The sequence below is a fragment of the Hemitrygon akajei genome, chromosome 8 (genome assembly GCF_048418815.1).
Source record: "Hemitrygon akajei chromosome 8, sHemAka1.3, whole genome shotgun sequence".
Taxonomy (NCBI): domain Eukaryota; kingdom Metazoa; phylum Chordata; class Chondrichthyes; order Myliobatiformes; family Dasyatidae; genus Hemitrygon; species Hemitrygon akajei.
The window spans coordinates 71675258-71696330 of NC_133131.1; the positions used below are offsets into that span (position 1 = coordinate 71675258).

At 47.0% G+C, this 21073-nt stretch overlaps 1 protein-coding gene across 4 annotated transcripts in view; it reads left to right on the top strand.

Moving 5' to 3' along the window:
• Positions 1–497: 497 nt before the first annotated feature.
• The window catches only part of LOC140731978 (uncharacterized), a 164624-nt gene continuing 144048 nt past the window's right edge, over positions 498–21073 (top strand). For 3 of the 4 annotated variants that reach the window (XM_073054022.1, XM_073054024.1, XM_073054025.1), the window contains exons 1-3: positions 498–583; positions 9814–10072; positions 19880–19991. In XM_073054022.1, coding sequence (XP_072910123.1) covers positions 9842–10072; positions 19880–19991 — 343 coding nt within the window. In that variant the 5' untranslated portion in view covers positions 498–583; positions 9814–9841. Of the gene's footprint in view, positions 584–729; positions 747–9413; positions 9506–9813; positions 10073–19879; positions 19992–21073 lie in introns of those variants that run through there. The other variant, XM_073054023.1, reaches the window with a different exon arrangement.

Genomic DNA, 21073 nt, shown 5'->3' on the forward strand with positions numbered 1-21073 from the left:
ACACAGAATCCGTGGAGAGGACTCTCTTTGCCCCGACTTGCTGAGCTGTGACTGTGATCAGCCTCTTTAAAGGCCTCACGGTGTCCCACAGTAGTCGGAGTTCAGAGTTCAATTCCGGTAAGCTGTCTGTACATCCTCCCCGTGAACTGGGAGGTTTTCTCTCGGTACTCCGGTTTTTCTTCCACAGGCCAAAGGCATGGCGGCTGGTAGGTTAACCGGTCATTGTAAATTGTCTCATGATTAGGCCAGGGTTAAATTGGGGGTTGCAGGCGGTGTGGCTCGTAGGACTGGGAGGGCCTATTCTGTGGTGCTTTGCTATAATAAATGGTGGTTAATATTAGACCCAGTCGCACTTGGTGATCTGTCCATCCCCTCACTGATCTGAGCAGCAAGGACTGAGAGTAACACATCGCGTCCATATCCGATCCTGCACTTCCCCCCTCGCACAGGAAGTGTCACTGGCTGCCGTGGTTATTGCTTCAGCTCGACTTGATAAAATCAGCGGAAAGTCTGATGCAAGTCATGACTCCAGCTTTTCTCCACCGTGCCGAATGCACACAGAGGACACGGAGCACACACCAGGGTAAGGACGGCTCCAGATGGGCTCACGGCCAATGGTGGAACACACACAGAGACTGCCCTTCTGCCCTGAGTACAGAGGCTGTGGCACGTCTCTGCTTAAGGAGCGGTGGTGGTGTGAGTCAGTGGATTGTGTTTGCTGAGTGTTTGAGTTTGCCACATTCATCGTGAGTGGCTGCTTCCCATTTGCACACTCCCAGCAGGTTAACTGTGTGTGCAATTGCTGAATAGTTCAGTGTAGAGTGTAGAGTGCGTGTGTGTGTGTGCGTGAGAGAGAGCATGAGTGTAGATCTGTGTGCACGTGTGTGCGTGAGAGAGGGCATGAGTGTAGATCTGTGTGCACGTGTGTGCGTGAGAGAGAGAGCATCAGTGCAGATGTGTGTGTGAGAGAGCATGACTAGATCTGTGTGTGTGTGCGCGCATGTGTGTGTGTGTGTGTGTGTGTGTGTGTGTGTGTGTGTGTGTGTGTGTGTGCGCGCGTGTGCGTGTGTGTGTGTGTGTGTGTGTGTGTGTGTGTGTGTGTGTGTGTGTGTGTGTGTGTGCGCGCATGTGTGTGTGTGTGTGTGTGTGTGTGTGTGTGTGCGCGCGCACGCGTGCCTGTTGGTGATTCCTGTTATTGGGTCTGTTGGTGATTCCGGTTGTTGGGTCTGTTGGTGATTGCTGTTGTGGGGCCTGTTGGTGATTCCTGTTGTGGGATCATGTTGGTGATTCCTGTTGTGGGGCCTGTTGGTGATTCCTGTTGTGGGACCTGTTGGTGATTCCTGTTGTTGGACCTGTTGGTGATTCCTGTTGTTGGGTCTGTTAGTGATTCCTGTTGTTGGAGCTGTTGGTGATTCCTGTTGTTGGGTCTGTTGGTGATTCCTGTTGTGTGCCTGTTGATGATTCCTGTTGTTGGGGTCTGTTGGTGATTCCTGTTGTTGTGTGCCTGTTGGTGATTCCTGTTATTGGGTCTGTTGGTGATTCCGGTTGTTGGGTCTGTTGGTGATTGCTGTTGTGGGGCCTGTTGGTGATTCCTGTTGTGGGATCATGTTGGTGATTCCTGTTGTGGGGCCTGTTGGTGATTCCTGTTGTGGGACCTGTTGGTGATTCCTGTTGTTGGACCTGTTGGTGATTCCTGTTGTTGGGTCTGTTAGTGATTCCTGTTGTGTGCCTGTTGGTGATTCCTGTTGTTGGGTCTGTTGGTGATTCCTGTTGTGTGCCTGTTGATGATTCCTGTTGTTGGGGTCTGTTGGTGATTCCTGTTGTTGGGTCTGTTAGTGATTCCTGTTGTTGGGACCTGTTGGTGTTCCTGTTGTTGGGGCTTTTTGGTGATTCCTGTTGTTGGAGCCTGTTGGTGTTCCTGTTGTTGGGTCTGTTGGTGATTCCTGTTGTGTGCCTGTTGATGATTCCTGTTGTTGGGGCCTGTTGGTGATTCCTGTTAATTTCTGATATTTGGATCTGGTGTTGATGCACTTCAGCCCAAGTGGACTCTGTTGTTATTTCCTGTTTTTAATTGTCATTAATTTCAGGCATTGACTAACAGCAGCACATGATATAGTGTTGAAATTCATAACTGGAACCCTCTTATTGTGTATTCATCTCCAAGACTGTGTTGAAAACAACTGGAATATGATAGCAGATTCTGCCATAACTTAACCTCTCATTTCCTCTCTCTAATATGGATGAAAACATACAACATGTATGCTGATGAAAATATGATATTAGGAAGAAGACTTACGTATGTTTAGAACTTGAGGCTGGTGATTTCTAGCTGCGACAATGTGCAGTGTCTGAGCAGGACACCACCAGTAAATAGTAGCACTACCTTCTGAGGTGTGTGGGGAGAAGCTTTTCCTAAAACATTGGGTGTGTGTCTTTAGGCTCCTGTACCTCCTCCTTGTTACTTGCTATGAGAAGAGCGAATGTCCTGGATGATGGGGGTCCTTCACGGTGGATGCCTCCTTTTTGTGGCATTGCCTGTTGGTGTCCTTTCTCATCATTACTGCCGACATACAGTTCCATGTTGTAGACTGCGTCTCTGTTAGCTGAGCAGGGAGATCCCTCCTGCCTCACTGCTCCTACTCAGAACCGAACAAGAAGCCTGCAATTCAGGTTCTCAGCGTTAAAATTATTTTCACAGTTTGTCTACTTTTGCTCATTGGTAGCTTGTCAGTCTTTGTCTGTTTATGTATAGTGTTTCTTAAAATGTGATTGCTTTTTCTTTTCCCTGTAAATGCTTGCAGAACAATGACTGTCAGGGTATACGCACTTGATAATAAACTTACCTTGAACTTTGAACACTTGTTCCCCACTAACCTATTCTTTCTCACTCACCCAACCCTCCTCCTGGATTCTAACATGCAGAGACAGCTGAGAGCGGGCAATCAACGCAAAAGCACACGCAACGTTTGCCTTCCCCGGAGCATCTGGGGAAAACCCCCACGGTCAGAAGGGGTGCGTGCAAACTCCACGCGGGTAGCACCCGGGCATCCGGTACTGGGGGTATCGGCTCTTCCTGCGGTGCCACCGTGCTGCCAGTCTGAAGGAGCCAGTGCATCTGGCTTTGGAAAGGCCCCGCTGCCGTTTCTTAAATGTGATTCTGGAAGCCTGTGCATCACCACTCCCAGCTTTGAGATCCAGGCATTTCCACAAGAAGGACTTCATCCCATTTCAAACGAGCAACTTCAAATTCAGAGTTCAAAGTAAATTCATTATCAAAGTACATTTATGAGGGGTGATTGATAAGTTCGTGGCCTAGGGTAGAAGGAGATGAGGTATTAACTTCAAACTTTCTGAACTTTCACTCAAAGAGTTGAACTGCATGTGCATGTTGTATAACTCATCTCCTTCCACCTTAGGCCATGAACTTATCAATCACCGATGCTGTGGACCACTTCTGGAGGTCCAAGATCCGTATGCTCCACGACCACTGGACTAAGTGTGTAAATGTAGGAGGGGACTATGTTGAAAAATAAATGTGCTAGGTTTTCTAAAATTGACTCCTTCTACCTCAGGCCACAAACATATCAATCACCCCTCGTATGTCACCATATAAAACCCAGTGATTTGTTTTCTTGCGGCCAAAAAACAGAATAGAATCACAAAAGACTGCACCCAAGATGATGGGCAACACCAAGGTGCAAAAGACAAAAAACTGTAAATGGAAAAAAAAACAATAAGTAGCGAGAACATGAGATGAAGAGTCCATAGGTTGTGGGAACAGTTCAGTGATGGTGTGAGGGAAGGTCAGTGAAATTATCCCCTCTCGTTCAACAGCCTGATGGTTCAGGGGTAAAAACTGGTGGTGTGGGTCCTGTATCTTCTTCCTCACAGCAGCAGCAAGAAGAGAGCATGGTCTGGATGGTGGGTGCTGGTTTCCTGAAACAGCACTCGGTGTAGATGTGTTTCACTTGTGATGGACTGGGCTGTATCCACTCCTCTTTGTAGGATTTTCCAGTCGAGGGCATTGGTGTTTCCATACCCAGGCCGTGATACAACCAGCCAACGTACTCTCCATTACACATCTATAGAAGTTTTCGATGTTGTGCCAAATATTTGCAAACTCCTAAGGAAGTAGAGGTACTGCCTTGCTTTCTTTGTATGGACAATTATGTTCTGTCCCAGGACAAATTCTCTGAAATTATAACATTGAGGAATTTAAACCTGACCCTCTCCACCTCTGAGCCCCTGATGAGGGTTGGCTCATGGGCCTCTGGTTTTCTCCTGCTGAAGTCGATAATCAGCTCCTTGGTATTGCTGACATTGAGTGTGAGGTTGGTGTTATGGCACCACTCGGTCATATCTTCAATCTCTCTCTTGTTTGCTGATTTGTCACCACCTTTGATTCAGACTGCAACAGTGGTGTCATCAGCAAACTTGAATGTGGCATTGCAGCTGTGCTTAGCCTCACAGACATGAGTGTGAAGTGAGTAGAGCGGGGGGCTAAACACACAGACTTGTGATGCACATGTGCTAATGGACATCATGGAGGAGATGTCGTTGCCAATCTGAATAAACCAGGGTCTGCAAATGAGAAAATCGAGTGTTTGATTGCACAAAGAAGTATTGAGGTCAAGGCCTTGGAATTAATTAATTAGTCTTGAGGGGATGATAATTTTGAATACCAAGCTGCTTTCAATAAAGAGCATCCCAATGTAGGCATCTTCGTTGTCCGGAAGTTCAAAGGTCAAAGTAATTTTTTAAAATCAGAATACATACATGTCACCACATACAACCCTGAGATTCTTAATCCTGTGGGCATACTTAGCAAATTTACAGAACAGTAACTGTAAACAGGATCAATGAAAGAGCAAGATCATAGAAGACAACAAACTGTTGAAATGCAGCTATCAATAAATAGCAATTAATAACGAGAGCATGAAATAACTAGATAAAGAGCCCTTAAAGTGAGATCATTAGCTGTGGGAACATCTCAATAGATGGGTGGAGTTGTCCTCTTTTGTTCATGAGCCTGAGGTTGTGGGGTAGTAACGGTTCTTGAACCTGGTGGTGCAAATCCCGAGGCATCTGTACCTTATACGTGATGGCAGCAGTGAGAAAAGAGCATGGCCTGGGTGGTGAGGATCTTTGATGATGGATGCTGTTTTCTACAACAGCATTTCACGTGGATGTGCTGACTGGTTGGGTGGGCTTTCCCATGAGGTACTGGGCTGAATCCACTACATTCTGTTCAAAGGCAGTGGTGTTCCCATACCAGGCCATAATGCAGCCAGCCAGCACACCTGGACAGAAGTTTGTCAAGGTTTTTGATGACATGCTGAACCTCTGCAGACTCCTGAGGTGCTGTCGTGCTTTCTTTGCAGTTATATTTACAGGGTATATGGTGGGTCTAGGAGAGGTTCTCTGAGATAGTGCCCCCCCACCAGGAATTTAAAGTTACTGACCCTCTTTACCTCTAATGAGGACTGGCTCAAGGATCTCTGGTTTCCCTCTCCTGAAGTCTACAATCAGCTCCTTGGTCTTGCTGACACTGAGTGAGAGGTCGTTGTTATTACATCACTCAGTCAAGTTTTCAGTCTCCTTCCTATATACTGATTCATCACCACTTTTGATACGGCCCACAACAGTGGTGTCATCAGCAAACTTGGATACGGGCTTGGAGCTGTGCTTGGTTCCAGAGCTGTGTGAAGAGCCAGTGAGATGATATCTCCTGTGGACCTGTTGCTCTGGTAGGCAAATGGGAGCAGATCCAAGTCACTTCTCAGGCAGGAGTTGATGCGTTTCATCACCAGCCTCTCAGAACACGTCATCACAGCGGATGTAAGTGCTGCTGGACGATAGTCATCGAGGCAAGTTACACACTCACAAAATGCTGGAGGAACTCAGCAAGCCAGGCAGCATCTATGGAAAAAAGAAGAGTCAACGTTCCGGGCCGAGACATCGACTGCACTTTTTTCCATAGATGTTGCCTCGTCTGCTGAGTTCCTCTATCAATTTGTGTGTGCTGCTCGGACTTCCAGAATCTGCAGAGTTTCTCTTGTTTGAGGCAGGTTAGTGTGTTCTTCTTAGGCATGGCATAATCACAGCCTGCTTGAAACAGGAAGGCGCCTCAGACCTGGGTGTTTTCTAGTCAATGGAAATAAATGTGATTCCCATTAATATCACTTTCTCTTTGAAGTCACCCTTCATGTTGATCAAATGCTCACACTTCCTCCTTTTTAAGTTTTGTGTCAAGCCCAAGTTCAAGTCAAAGGCTCATGGAGTCACAGAGAACACATTTTCAAGGTCTCCACAGTTCAGTATTACATACCTTTTATTATTTGTACCATCTGTCTTCTTTTCCACATTGACTGCTTCTCAGTCTTAGTGTGTGTGTAGATTTTCATAAATTCTCCTGCATCTTTTTATTTTCATGTAAATCCCTGCAAGAAAATGAATCTCAGGGTTGTACACATAGCTGGATAATAAATTTACTTTGAACTTTGAAGCTATGTAGCAGATTTTGTCGATCCAAGACTACTATGGAGAAGGCTCTGTCATAATGTTGGAGTCACGGAGTCACACCGCACTACAGCACAGAAACAGGCCCGTTGACCCATGTAGGCCGTGCTGAATTGTTATTCTGCCTGTACCATCCACCTGCACCCAGACCATAGTCCTCCATACCCCATGTCCTACATTTCTCTTAAATGTTGAAATTGAACCCACATCCACCACTTCCTCTGGCAGCTCTTCCCACACTCTCACAGCCCTCCGAATGAAGAAGTTATTTATTTTTATAGAGATACAGTGTGGAATAGGCCCTTCCAGCCCAGAGAGCTGCGCCACTCGGCAACACATCTATTTTAACCCTAGCCTGATCACAGGACAATTCACAACGACTAACTGGTACATCTTTGGACTGCGGGAGGAAAGCAGAGTGCCTGGAGGAAACCCACAATGTTCAGATAGATAGATAGATACTTTATTCATCCCCATGGGGAAATTCAACTTTTTTTCCAATGTCCCATACACTTGTTGTAGCAAAACTAATTACATACAATACTTAACTCAGTAAAAAATATGATATGCATCTAAATCACTATCTCAAAAAGCATTAATAATAGCTTTTAAAAAGTTCTTAAGTCCTGGCGGTAGAATTGTAAAGCCTAATGGCATTGGGGAGTATTGACCTCTTCATCCTGTCTGAGGAGCATTGCATCGATAGTAACCTGTCGCTGAAACTGCTTCTCTGTCTCTGGATGGTGCTATGTAGAGGATGTTCAGAGTTATCCATAATTGACCGTAGCCTACTCAGCGCCCTTCGCTCAGCTACCGATGTTAAACTCTCCAGTACTTTGCCCACGACAGAGCCCGCCTTCCTTACCAGCTTATTAAGACGTGAGGCGTCCCTCTTCTTAATGCTTCCTCCCCAACACGCCACCACAAAGAAGAGGGCGCTCTCCACAACTGACCTATAGAACATCTTCAGCATCTCACTACAGACATTGAATGACACCAACCTTCTTAGGAAGTACAGTCAACTCTGTGCCTTCCTGCACAAGGCATCTGTGTTGGCAGTCCAGTCTAGCTTCTCGTCTAACTGTACTCCCAGATACTTGTAGGTCTTAACCTGCTCCACACATTCTCCATTAATGATCACTGGCTCCATATGAGGCCTAGATCTCCTAAAGTCCACCACCATCTCCTTGGTCTTGGTGATATTGAGACGCCAATTCATGGGGAGAGCGTTCAAATTTCTTACAGACAGCTCCAGAATTGAACTTTGAATTCTGGCGCATCTCAAGCTGTAACCACTGTGCTACCGTGGTACCCACCTTTCACCCTTAACCCACGACCTCTAGTCCTAATCTTAACACAACCTCGATGGAAAAAAGTCTGTTTGCATTTATCCTATCCATACCTTTCATAATTTTCTATATCTCTGTCTAAATTCCCTCATTCTCCGATGCTTGAGAGAATAAAGTTCTAACCTATTCAATGTTTCCCTATCACTCAGGTCCTCCAGTCCCAGCAACATCCATTTACATTTTCTTTGCATTCTTTCAACATTACTTACATCTTTCCTGTAGGTAGGTGACCAAAACTGCCCACAGTACTCCAAATTAGGCCTCAGTAATGTCTTATACAGCTTCAACATAACATCCCCAACTCCTGTACTCAATACTTTGATATATAAAGGCCAATGTGACAAAAGCTTCCTTTACGACCCTATCTAACTATTATTGATTTATTCATTTGTTTGTTTTGTATTTGCTAAGATCGTCTTCTCTTGCATATTGGTTGTTTGTCTGTTTGTGTTAGTACTTTGAACTTTAACCTCTTGAAATTAGGCCTCAGCAACATTCTGGAAATACTGTACTGTTGGCCTGTACTGTAGGGCTGAAATGGGACTTTGCCCTAGTGTAAATAAATCAGCCCCCCGCCGCCACTTACACCACGCAGATCCCATTTCTGCCCTTTTCCAGGTTCCACCTCTTACCCACACACTGAAGACGATTTACAGTGTCCCATTAACCCACCAACCTACACATCATAGGGATCTCAGTGGAAACCGAAGCGCCTGGGGGAAACTTACTCAGTCACAGAGGGAACGTACAATTTCCACACATTCACAGAGCACCTGAGGGCAGGAGTGAAACTGTGTCTCTGGCATTGTGGGGCAGCAGCTTTCCCAGTTGTGTCACTGTGCTGTCATTTTGATTGGACAGATCTTGGCTGAGCACACTCATAACTCAGTGGCCATTTCATTAGGTATACCTATACACCTGCCCGTTAATGCAAATCTCAGCCAATCACGTGGCAGCAACTCAATGCTTAAAAGCATGCCGACGTGGTCAAGAGGTTCAGTTGTTGTTCAGACCAAACATCAGAAATGTGATCTAAGTGACTTTGGCAGTGGAATAATTGTTGGTGCCAGATGGGGTGGTTTGAGTATCTCCTAAGGTTTACACGTGTAGCAGTCACTAGAGTTTAACTAATGAGGTGGCCACTGAGTGTACATTTAATTAGTTAGTCACTCGTTGACATATTAGTGGGAAGTGTTTTTTTCTCTTGTGCTCGTTATTTAATCTGATTAACAATATGTATTGAATCATTCTGGTTCAGAATTGACTCACCCACAGAAGGCACAGGGCAGTTGTAGATGGAGTACATTCTGCTTGTAATTTGGTGAGCAGTGGTATTCCTCGTGGATCTGTTTTGGAACCCATGTTCTTTGCGACTTTTATGAATGAGGAAGTGTTAGGGTGGGTTGGTAAGTTTGCAGATGACTTGAAGGTTGGTGGAGTTGTGGATACTGTAGAAGGTTGTCTTACTTACTGTCTTACTTTATTGTCACTAAACAATTGATCTAGAGCGTACAATCACCACAGTGATGTTTGTTTCCGTCGTAGGCCGGAACAGGACTTTTATAGGATACCGATCTCGGTAGAGTTCAACCAAGAAAAGTGTGAAGTGATTCACTTTGGAAGGTCAAATTTGAAGGGTGAGTTCAAAGGCAGGATTATTTGCAGTGTGGAGGAACAGAGTGGGGTCCATGTCTAAAGATTCCTCAAAGTTGCCACACAAGTTGAAAGGGTTGTTAAGAAAGTGTAATATTTTCCTTAACATAATATTACTAATATCTTGGTAATATTACCAATAGTTTCCTTGGTTAATCACTCCTCAACATACTTCATGTATGGAAAGTGTTTTTCTCTCTTGAACCCATTATATAATTCAATTAATAATTTATATTGAATCATACCCGATAGTCAGCACAGAATTAACTCCCTATCCTCGTCTTCCATGCAGGTAGGAAGAGGAAGACTGGTCTGATGGGATGGCGGATAACAGAAATGATACTCCCAAAGCCAGGAAGTTCACCGGGGTTGGTCGGAGGACAGCAAGACGTAGGAGGGGACTTCCCGAGTTCCAGGACCCAGAGCCCAAGGAGCAGAAACGGGCGGAAAGGGTGAGCTCCGGAGAAAAGTTCATCATGGAGAAGGTCCATGAGTTCTTTCAGGAGTGCGGTGGGGATGAGAGGGGCTTCATCACGCGGGAAGACATGAAGGTAAGAACTGTTCCCTCTCCGCTTCCCAGTTCCTACCTAGCATGTCACAGACATCTGGAGAACTCGAACGCAGCTAATTAATTTAAACATTTGATTATCACAAAGAATGGGCATGCAGAATTATGTAACATGGAACATAGAACAGTATAGCACAGTACAGGCCATTCGGCTCACAATGTTGATACTCACGTGAGCATGGTACCCAAAATGATGGCTGTAGTGTTTTGGTGTGTCGTTCTGTGTTTGTTTATTTTCAGTCAATTCAGTACATATATATTTTATTCCATATCTGTATTTTAAACTCTACTTTTCTATAATTCTTTATTTTTTATAACTCTTGAATGTTGTTTGTTGCACGTCTACCCTGACCAACTCACCACAGCTCAGTGTGATTGACAGCTACAACTTCCATGCTTTTCAGTGATATTCACGGGGATATCCGGTCCATAGACACTCAGTGGCCACTTTATTAGGTACACCTGTACATCTGCTCGTTAAGGCAAATATCTAATCAGCCAATCACGTGGCAGCAACTCATTGCTTAAAAGAAAGTACGTTTGGAGAATAGACATGGTTAAGAGGTTCAGCTGTTGTTCAGATTAAACATTAGGATAGGGAAGAAATGTGATCTAAGTGATTTTCACAACAGAATGATTGTTGGTGCCAGACAAGGTGGTTTGAGTATCTCAGACACTGCCAATCTCTTGGGGTTTTCATGCACAGGAAGGCGACAGGAACATGAATAACCATACATTACAACAGTGGTGTGCAGAAAAGCATCTCTGAATGCCAAACATGTTGAACATTGAAGTGGATGGGCTACAGAAGCAGGAGTCCATGGCCACTTTAATAGGTACAGGTTAAATGACTCCATTTGGGTGCAGATCAATGTGACTAGACAGATCAATGGGAGCAGACAGATCAATGTGACCAGATAGATCAATGGGACCAGACAGATCAATGTGACCAGACAGATCAATGGGACCAGACAGGTCAATGTGACCAGACAGATCAATGTGACCAGACAGATCAATGGGACCGGACAGATCAATGGGACCAGACAAATCAATGGGACCAGACAGGTCAATGGGACCAGACAGATTAATGTGACCAGACAGATCAATGTGACCAAGACAGATCAATGGGACCGGACAGATCAATGGGACCAGACAGATCAATGGGACTAGACAGATCAATGGGACCAGACAGATCAATGTGACCAGATAGATCAATGTGACCGGAAAGATCAATGGGACCAGAAAGATCAATGTGACCAGAGAGATCAATGGGACCAGACAGATCAATGGGACCAGATAGATCAATGTGACCAGACAGATCAATGTGACCAGACAGATCAATGGGACCAGACAGATCAATGTGACCAGACAGATCAATGGGACCAGACAGATCAATGTGACCAGACAGATCAATGGGACCAGACAGATCAATGGAACCAGATAGATCAATGTGACCAGACAGATCAATGGGACCAGACAGGTCAATGTGACCAGACAGATCAATGTGACCAGACAGATCAATGGGACCGGACAGATCAATGGGACCAGACAGATCAATGGGACCAGACAGGTCAATGGGACCAGACAGATTAATGTGACCAGACAGATCAATGTGACCAAGACAGATCAATGGGACCGGACAGATCAATGGGACCAGACAGATCAATGTGACCGGACAGATCAATGGGACCAGAAAGATCAATGTGACCAGAGAGATCAATGGGACCAGAGAGATCAATGGGACCAGATAGATCAATGTGACCAGACAGATCAATGTGACCAGACAGATCAATGTGACCAGATAGATCAATGGGACCAGACAGATCAATGGGACCAGACAGATCAATGTGACCAGATAGATCAATGTGACCAGACAGATCAATGGGACCAGACAGATCAATGGGACCAGACAGATCAATGTGACCAGACAGATCAATGGGACCAGACAGATCAATGGGACCAGATAGATCAATGTGACCAGACAGATCAATGTGACCAGACAGATCAATGGGACCAGACAGATCAATGGGACCGGACAGATCAATGGGACCAGAAAGATCAATGTGACCAGAGAGATCAATGTGACCAGACAGATCAATGGGACCAGACAGATCAATGGGACCAGACAGATCAATGTGACCAAGCAGATCAATGGGACCAGACAGATCAATGGGACCAGATAGATCAATGTGACCAGAGAGATCAATGGGACCAGACAGATCAATGGGACCAGACTGATCAATGTGACCAGACAGATCAATGGGACCAGACAGATCAATGGAACCAGACAGATCAATGTGACCAGACAGATCAATGTGACCAGACAGATCAATGGGACCAGACAGATCAATGGAACCAGACAGATCAATGTGACCAGACAGATCAATGGGACCAGAAAGATCAATGTGACCAGAGAGATCAGTGTTAGCAGAAAGATCAATGGGACAGCACAGACTAGAGTGGCCAAAGGAGGTGGTTTGTGCTGTAGTTGTTCTATGACTCCATGACTCCATGTGGCACCTAATAAAGTGTCCACTGAGTGTACATGTATATGTATATAGTGATAAAATTGATCTTTGACCGTTGTGCTGAGTGTTTAAACCGACTTCATGATCAACCCAACCCATTCCCTGCAAATTAGTAATCATAGTGCAGAAATTTAAAATAAATCAGGACATTCTGACCTCTTCCTCTTCCTTTCCAGCCCTGATGAAAGGTCTCAGCCTGAAATGTTGACTGTTTCAGTCCTTTCCATAGATGCTGTCTGACCTGCTTAGTTCCTGCAGCATTTTGTGCATGTTGTTCAGGATTTCCAACATCTGCAGAATCTCTTGTGTTTATCAAATAAAAACCAAAGTTTCTTGAAATGATTGGCAGGTCCAGGCATTATGTAATTATCTTCTGCCTTCTGGGAGAAAATACAGGAGCTCCAGACTCAACAACTGCTTTTAACTCACTGCTGCTGACCCTGGATATCTCACACATCCCATTCCACAGACCCTCAATCTCCCTCCAATCCCATTCCACAGACCCTAAATCTCTCTCCCATCCAATCCCACAAACCCTCAATCTCCCTCCAATCCCATTCCACAGACCCTAAATCTCTCTCCCATCCAATCCCACAGACCCTAAATCTCTCTCCCATCCAATCCCACAAACCCTCAATCTCTCTCCAATCCCGTTCCACAGGCTCTAAATCTCTCTCACATCCAATCCCACAGACCCTCAATCTCTCTCCAATCCCGTTCCACAGACCCTAAATCTCCCTCCCATCCCATTCCACAGACCCTAAATCTCTATCCCATCCTGTTCCACAGACCCTAAATCTCTCTTCCATCCTGTTACACAGACCCTAAATCTCTCTTCCATCCAATTCAACAGACCCTAAAACTCTCTCCCATCCCGTTCTACAGATCCTAAATCTCTCTCCCATCCAAATCCCACAGACCCTCAATCTCTCTCCCATCCAATCCCACAGACCCTCAATCTCTCTCCAATCCCATTCCACAGACCCTAAATCTCTCTCCAATCCCGTTCTACAGACCCTAAATCTCTCTACCATCCAATCCCACAGACCCTCAATCTCTCTCCAATCCCATTCCACAGACCATAAATCTCTCTCACATCCCGTTCCACAGGCCCTAAATCTCTCTCCAATCCCGTTCCACAGACCCTAAATCGCTCACTAATCCCATTCCACAGACCCTAAATCTCTCTCCCATCCAATCCCACAGACCCTAAATCTCCCTCGCATCCCGTTCCACAGACCCTAAATCTCTCTCACATCCAATCCCACAGACCCTAAATCTCTCCCATCCTGTTCCACAGACCCTAAATCTCTCTGACATCCAATCCCACAGACCCTAAATCTCTCTCCCATCCTGTTCCACAGACCCTAAATCTCTCTCACATTCCATTCCACAGACCCTAAATCTCTCTCCCATCCTGTTGCACAGACCCTAAATCTCTCTCCCATCCAATCCCACAAACCCTCAATCTCTCTCCAATCCCATTCCACAGGCTCTAAATCTCTCTCACATCCAATCCCACAGACCCTAAATCTCTCTGACATCCAATCCCACAGACCCTAAATCTCTCTCCCATCCAATCCCACAAACCCTCAATCTCTCTCCAATCCCATTCCACAGGCTCTAAATCTCTCTCCCATCCAATCCCACAAACCCTCAATCTCTCTCCAATCCCATTCCACAGGCTCTAAATCTCTCTCACATCCAATCCCACAGACCCTCAATCTCTCTCCAATCCCATTCCACAGGCCCTAAATCTCTCTCACATCCAATCCCACAGACCCAAAATCTCTCTCCCATCCTGTTCCACAGACCCTAAATCTCTCTCCCATCCCATTCCACAGACACTAAACCTCACTCCCATCCAATCCCACAGACCTTAAATCTCTCTCCCATCCAATCCCACAGACCCTCAATCTCTCTCCAATCCCATTCCACAGACCCTAAATCTCTCTCACATCCTATTCCACAGAGCATAAATCTCCCTCCCATCCCATTCCACAGACCCTAAATCTCTCTCCCATCCTGTTCCACAGACCGTAAATCTCTCTCCCATCCTGTTACGCAGACCCTAAATCTCTCTCATATCCAATCCCAAAAACCCTAAATCTCTCTCCCATCCTGTTCCACAGACCCTCAATCTCTCTCCAATCCCGTTCCACAGACCGTAAATCTCTCTCCCATCCTGTTACGCAGACCCTAAATCTCTCTCATATCCAATCCCAAAGACCCTAAATCTCTCTCCCATCCAATCCCACAAACCCTCAATCTCTCTCCAATCCCGTTCCACAGACCATAAATCTCTCTCCCATCCCATTCCACAGACCCTAAATCTCTGTCCCATCCAATCCCACAGACCCTCAATCTCTCTCCAATCCCGTTCCACAGACCCTAAATCGCTCACCAATCCCGTTCCACAGACCCTAAATCTCTCTCCCATCCAATCCCACAGACCCAAAATCTCTCACGCATCCCGTTCCACAGACCCTAAATCTCTCTCACATCCAATCCCACAGACCCTAAATCTCTCCCATCCTGTTCCACAGACCCTAAATCTCTCTGACATCCAATCCCACAGACCCTAAATCTCTCTCCCATCCTGTTCCACAGACCCTAAATCTCTCTCACATTCCATTCCACAGACCCTAAATCTCTCTCACATTCCATTCCACAGACCCTAAATCTCTCTCCCATCCTGTTCCACAGACCCTAAATCTCTCTCCCATCCAATCCCACAAACCCTCAATCTCTCTCCAATCCCATTCCACAGACCCTAAATCTCTCTCACATTCCATTCCACAGACCCTAAATCTCTCTCACATTCCATTCCACAGACCCTAAATCTCTCTCCCATCCTGTTCCACAGACCCTAAATCTCTCTCCCATCCAATCCCACAAACCCTCAATCTCTCTCCAATCCCATTCCACAGGCTCTAAATCTCTCTCACATCCAATCCCACAGACCCTAAATCTCTCTCACATCCTGTTCCACAGACCCTAAATCTCTCTCCCATCCCATTCCACAGACACTAAACCTCACTCCCATCCAATCCCACAGACCTTAAATCTCTCTCTAATCCAATCCCACAGACCCTCAATCTCTCTCCAATCCCATTCCACAGACCCTAAATCTCTCTCACATCCAATCCCACAGACCCTCAATCTCTCTCCAATCCCATTCCACAGACCCTAAATCTCTCTCCCATCCAATCCCACAAACCCTCAATCTCTCTCACATCCTGTTCCACAGACCGTAAATCTCTCTCCCATCCAATCCCACAGACCCTAAATCTCTCTTCCATCCAATCCAACAGAACCTAAATCTCTCTGCCATCCCGTTCCACAGACCCTCAATCTCTCTCACATCCAATCCCACAGACCCTCAATCTCTTTCCAATCCCGTTCCACAGACCCTAAATCTCTCTCACATTCCATTCCACAGACCCTAAATCTCTCTCACATCCTGTTCCACAGACCCTCAATCTCTCTCCCATCCAATCCCACAGACCCTCAATCTCTCTCCCATCCAATCCCACAGGCTCTAAATCTCTCTCACATCCAATTCCACAGACCCTAAATCTCTCTCCCATCCTGTTCCACAGACCCTAAATCTCTCTCCCATCCCGTTCCACAGACACTAAACCTCACTCCCATCCAATCCCACAGACCCTCAATCTCTCTCCCATCCAATCCCACAAACCCTCAATCTCTCTCCAATCCTGTTCCACAGACCCTAAATCTCTCTCACATTCCATTCCACAGACCCTAAATCTCTCTCCCATCCAATCCCACAGACCCTCAATCTCTCTCCCATCCCATTCCACAGGCCCTAAATCTCTCTCCCATCCAATCCCATAGACCCTCAATCTCTCTCCCATCCCATTCCACAGGCCCTAAATCTCTCTCCCATCCCATTCCACAGACCCTAAATCTCTCTCCCATCCTAATCCAGAGACCCTAAATCTCTCTCCCATCCTGTTCCACAGACCCTAAATCTCTCTCCCATCTCATTCCACAGGCCCTAAATCTCTCTCCCAACCCATTCCACAGACCCTAAATCTCTCTCCCATCCTAATCCACAGACCCTAAATCTCTCTCCCATCCTGTTCCACAGTCACTAAATCTCTCTCACATCCCGTTCCCCGGACCCTAAATCTCTCTCACATCCAATCCCACAGACCCTAAATCTCTCTCACATCCTGTTCCACGGACCCTAAATCTCTCTCCCATCCTGTCCCACAGACCCTAAATCTCTCTGCATCCTGTTCCACAGACCTCCCACTCTTTACCCTCCTCTGACCCAGCCCCAACCCTTGCCGTATCTTCACCATCCTCTCTGACCTTCCCCTCTTTGAGGCAGAGTGTTCTGTGCTTAGCAAAGACTCACTTTTGACCCCCTCTGTCCACATTTCAGTGAGTTCCGTGCCCACCTTGACGCTGAACTATTCTTCCATCATCTACGTCTCCGAGCCTACTACGTTAACAAGGATTTCCTCCACCTATTGATGACCCCTTCTCCCTTCTTCAACCCTCCTCATCCTGCTGGACACCCCCACCGGGCCTTCTACCCGCACTCGATCTTTTCATCTCCAACTGTCGCCAAGACATCTACTGTCTCAACTTCACCACTCCTCTCTCCTGTTCCAACCTCACTCCCTCTGAACGCACTGCCCTCCACCCTCTCTCTGCTCTAATCCTAACCTCACCATCAGACCCGCAGACAAAGGTGGTGCCGTAGTGGTCTGGCGGACGGACCTCTACCTCAGTGAGGCCAAACGGCAGCTCTCTGACACCTCCTCTTACTTACCCCTGGAACAGGACCCCACCAAAAATAATCAAACCATTGTCTCCCATACCATCACTGCCATTATAAACTTCAGAGACTTTCCATTCTCAGCCAAAAAACTCATCATTCCGACACCCCGCACTGCTCGGTTTTACCTCCCACCTACAATCCACAAGCCTGACTGTCCTGCTAGACCCATAGTTTCGGCCTGTTCCTGCCCCACCAAACTTGTATCTGCCTACCTCGACTCCATTTTGTCACCCATAGTTCAGTCCTTCCCCACCTTCATCTGGGATACTTCCCAAGCCCTCCACCTCTTCAATAACTTCCAGTTCCCCGGTCCCGACCGCTTAATTTTCACAATGGATATCCAATCCTTATACACTTCCATTCCCCATCAAGAAGGCCTCAAAGCCCCCCGCTACTTTCTTGACAATAGACCTCACCAGTTCCCCACCACCACCACACGCCTCAGGTTGGCGGAACTGTACTCACACTTAATAACTTCTCTTTTGGCTCTTCCCACTTTCTTCAGACCAAGGGTGTAGCTATGGGCACTCGCATGGGCCCTAGCTATGCCTGTCTCTTCGTGGGTTATGTGGAACCCACACCTATACTGGTACTGCTCCCCAACTTTTCCTTCAATACATTGACGACAACATTGGTGCTGCTTCCTGCACCCATGCTGAGCTCGTCAATTTCATTGACTTTGCCTCTAACTTTCACCCAGCCCTCAAATTCACTTGGTCCATCTCGGACACTTCTCTCCCCTTTCTCGATCTCTTGGTCTCCACCTCTGGAGACAGACTTCCACTGACATCTTTTATAAACCTACTGACTCTCATAACTACCTTGATTATACCTCTTCCCACCCTGCCAAATGTAAAAATGCTATTCCCTATTCCCAGTTCCTCTGTCTCTGCTGCATCTGTTCCCAGGATGAGGCTTTCCATTCCAGGACATCTCAAATGTCCTCTTTCTTTAAGGATCATGGTTTCCCTTCTGCCATCATCAATGATGTCCTCACCCGCATCTCCTCCATTTCCCACACTTCATCCCTCACCCCATCCTCCCGTCACCACAACAGGGACCAAGTTCCCCTTGTCCTCACCTACAACCCCACCAGCCTCCGGATCCAGCATATTATCCTCCGCAACTTCCGCCACCTTCAACAGGACCCCACCACTAAGGACATCTTTCCCTCTCTAACCTTCTCTCTGCTTTTCACAGGGATCATTCCCTCTGCGACTCCCTGGTCCACACGTCCCTCCCCACAGATCTCCCACCTGGTACTTATCCCTGCGAGCGTAAGTGCTACACCTGTCCCTACACTTCATCTCTTACCACCATTCCGGGCCCCAAACAGTCCTTCCAGGTGAGGCAACACTTCACTTGTGAGTCTGTTGGGGTCATCTATTGCATCCGGTGCTCCCGGTGCGGCCTCCTCTACATCGGCGAGACCCGACGCAGATTGGGGGACCGCTTCATCGAGCACCTACGCTCCATCTGCCACAACAGACAGGATCTCCCGGTTGCCACTCACTTCAACTCTGCTTCACATTCCCATTTGGATATGTCCATACATGGCCTCCTCTACTGCCATGATGAGGCCAAACTCAGTTTGGAGGAGCAATACCTCATCTACTGTCTGGGTTGTCTCCAGCCCCTTGGCATGAACATCGAACTCTCCAACTTCCGGTAGTTCCCTTCCCCCATCCCAGTTTCACTCTGCCTCCTCCTCCCTCTGCCTATCACCTCCCTCATGGTTCTGCCTCCTTTAACTACCCATAGTGCTTTCCCCTTACATTCCTTCTTCACCTCTCCTGCCTATCCCCTCCCTGCTTCTCCTCCCCAACCCCTTGATCTTTCCCATTACTGGTTTTTCACCCGGCATCTTCCACCCTCCCCCCACCTTCTTTACAGGGCCCCTTCCCCCTCCTCCTTCAGTCCTGACGAAGGGTCTCGGCCTGAAATGTTGACTGCTCATTTCCACAGATGCTGCCCGACCTGCTGAGTTCCTCCAGTGTGTTGTGCGTGTTGCTTTGACCCCAGCACCTGCAGAGTATTTTGTGTTCCCGTATCACAGATAGGCACATGGATGATAGAAAAATGGAAGGTTAAGTGAGAAGGAAGGGCTAGTTTGAACTTGGAGTAGGTTAAAAGGTTGTTCTATCTTCATTGCTATCTGTTTTACCTATTGTAATTGTACAAAATATAGACAGAAAACACAATGCAAACAGCTTATCATTCATTAAATCCATTTTGCCATCAAGAGGGACGTTTATCCAATTCTGTTCCATGTCTGATGTTCTATACTTGCTTTCCTCCACATTTGGCTCAAATTGACAACTTTGTCATCTCAGTTAACCTGTGCAGATACTGTTGTGACCTCATCTGGTACTCTTCAGCACTCACTTCCCCATCTGTCCTTGAGTTGTCAGCACATTTAAGAACTGCTTCTTTCATCTGTCAACAGAAACTCCAGGAGAAGTTTCCCTTCAGTTCTGAGGAGCTGGAGACAGTGTTTGATAAACTCGACAATGACGACAAAGGCATTTTGACCCCTGAACAACTCACAGCAGGGCTGAGTAAGTTCAGAATATGATATCTGATGGCCACTATGGGGCTGGGATATGGGATCTCGAATAGGAAATACAGAAGAATGTGGGTCCACATGTGGGTCTCTCACTGGAGACTGAAGTAGCTGATGGAGTCAGGCTCTGAGTGTCCGAGAGAGACCCAGATCAGTAAATGCTCACAACAATGGGAATTGTCACTCTGGTGAAAGAATAGGCCTTTGGGACTTAATCCCCTAAAATGCTCACTTAGGTATTCTCCCCACATAAGTTGGACAATTATGTCAACGTTCTGTATAAAGTGGATATCATATCACCAAGATCATCCACACACCTCGTCAATATCACCCACACCTGGAGAAGAAAGTCATGGCCCTGCTGGGGCGCTGGTCAGGCCTTCTTAGGGTATATTCCTATTGAGGCATGTTGGTGGTCATAAACCAGCTGGTAGCCTCCATGCTGTGGGAGAGGGCGGACAGTCACTGGTGTGCGTACATACATGACTGGCGGCTCTCCGCCTCAGGACTCTGCAGAGATTCCTGTACCCTCCCAGGTGGCACGTGTTGGCGACATTCTTCCTCCAGTGGGGCTGCTGTCTTCACGAAGAGATGTAGCTACCACCAGCAGGTGTCAGCCGTGCTGCTTTGCGGAGTCTGCCCGGCTTCTATCAGGACCTACTTAGAGTCTGGAACATGGTTGCCTCAGGCTGGGAATCCCCTCCTCTGGCAGAGGGTGGAGTCCTGGCCGACCCTTGCCCTACCTCAACGGATGTCGGTGCGGCTCAGGTGTGTGGAACGACTCAGGCTGAGCTGCTCGTCAGGCCCAGGCCCCGCGACCTTATCTGAGAGCCAAGTCCACACAACTTGAGCTGTCTCTCCTCAACACCCACAATCCCATTCAGGGATGCAGGTAGGAGGTATTTGTATGGGCTGCTGCTCCACACCCTCCACTTCCTTGCCCTTGTCCACCGTCCCGACACGCCATGACGGTCAGTCTTTCCACCCGGAGGTGAGGGGGGTCCCCAATGGAAGTCCCTTCACGGGGGGTTCTTCCCATGCACCTGGGGGATTGGGGGTGCTGCATAGAGCGGTGCC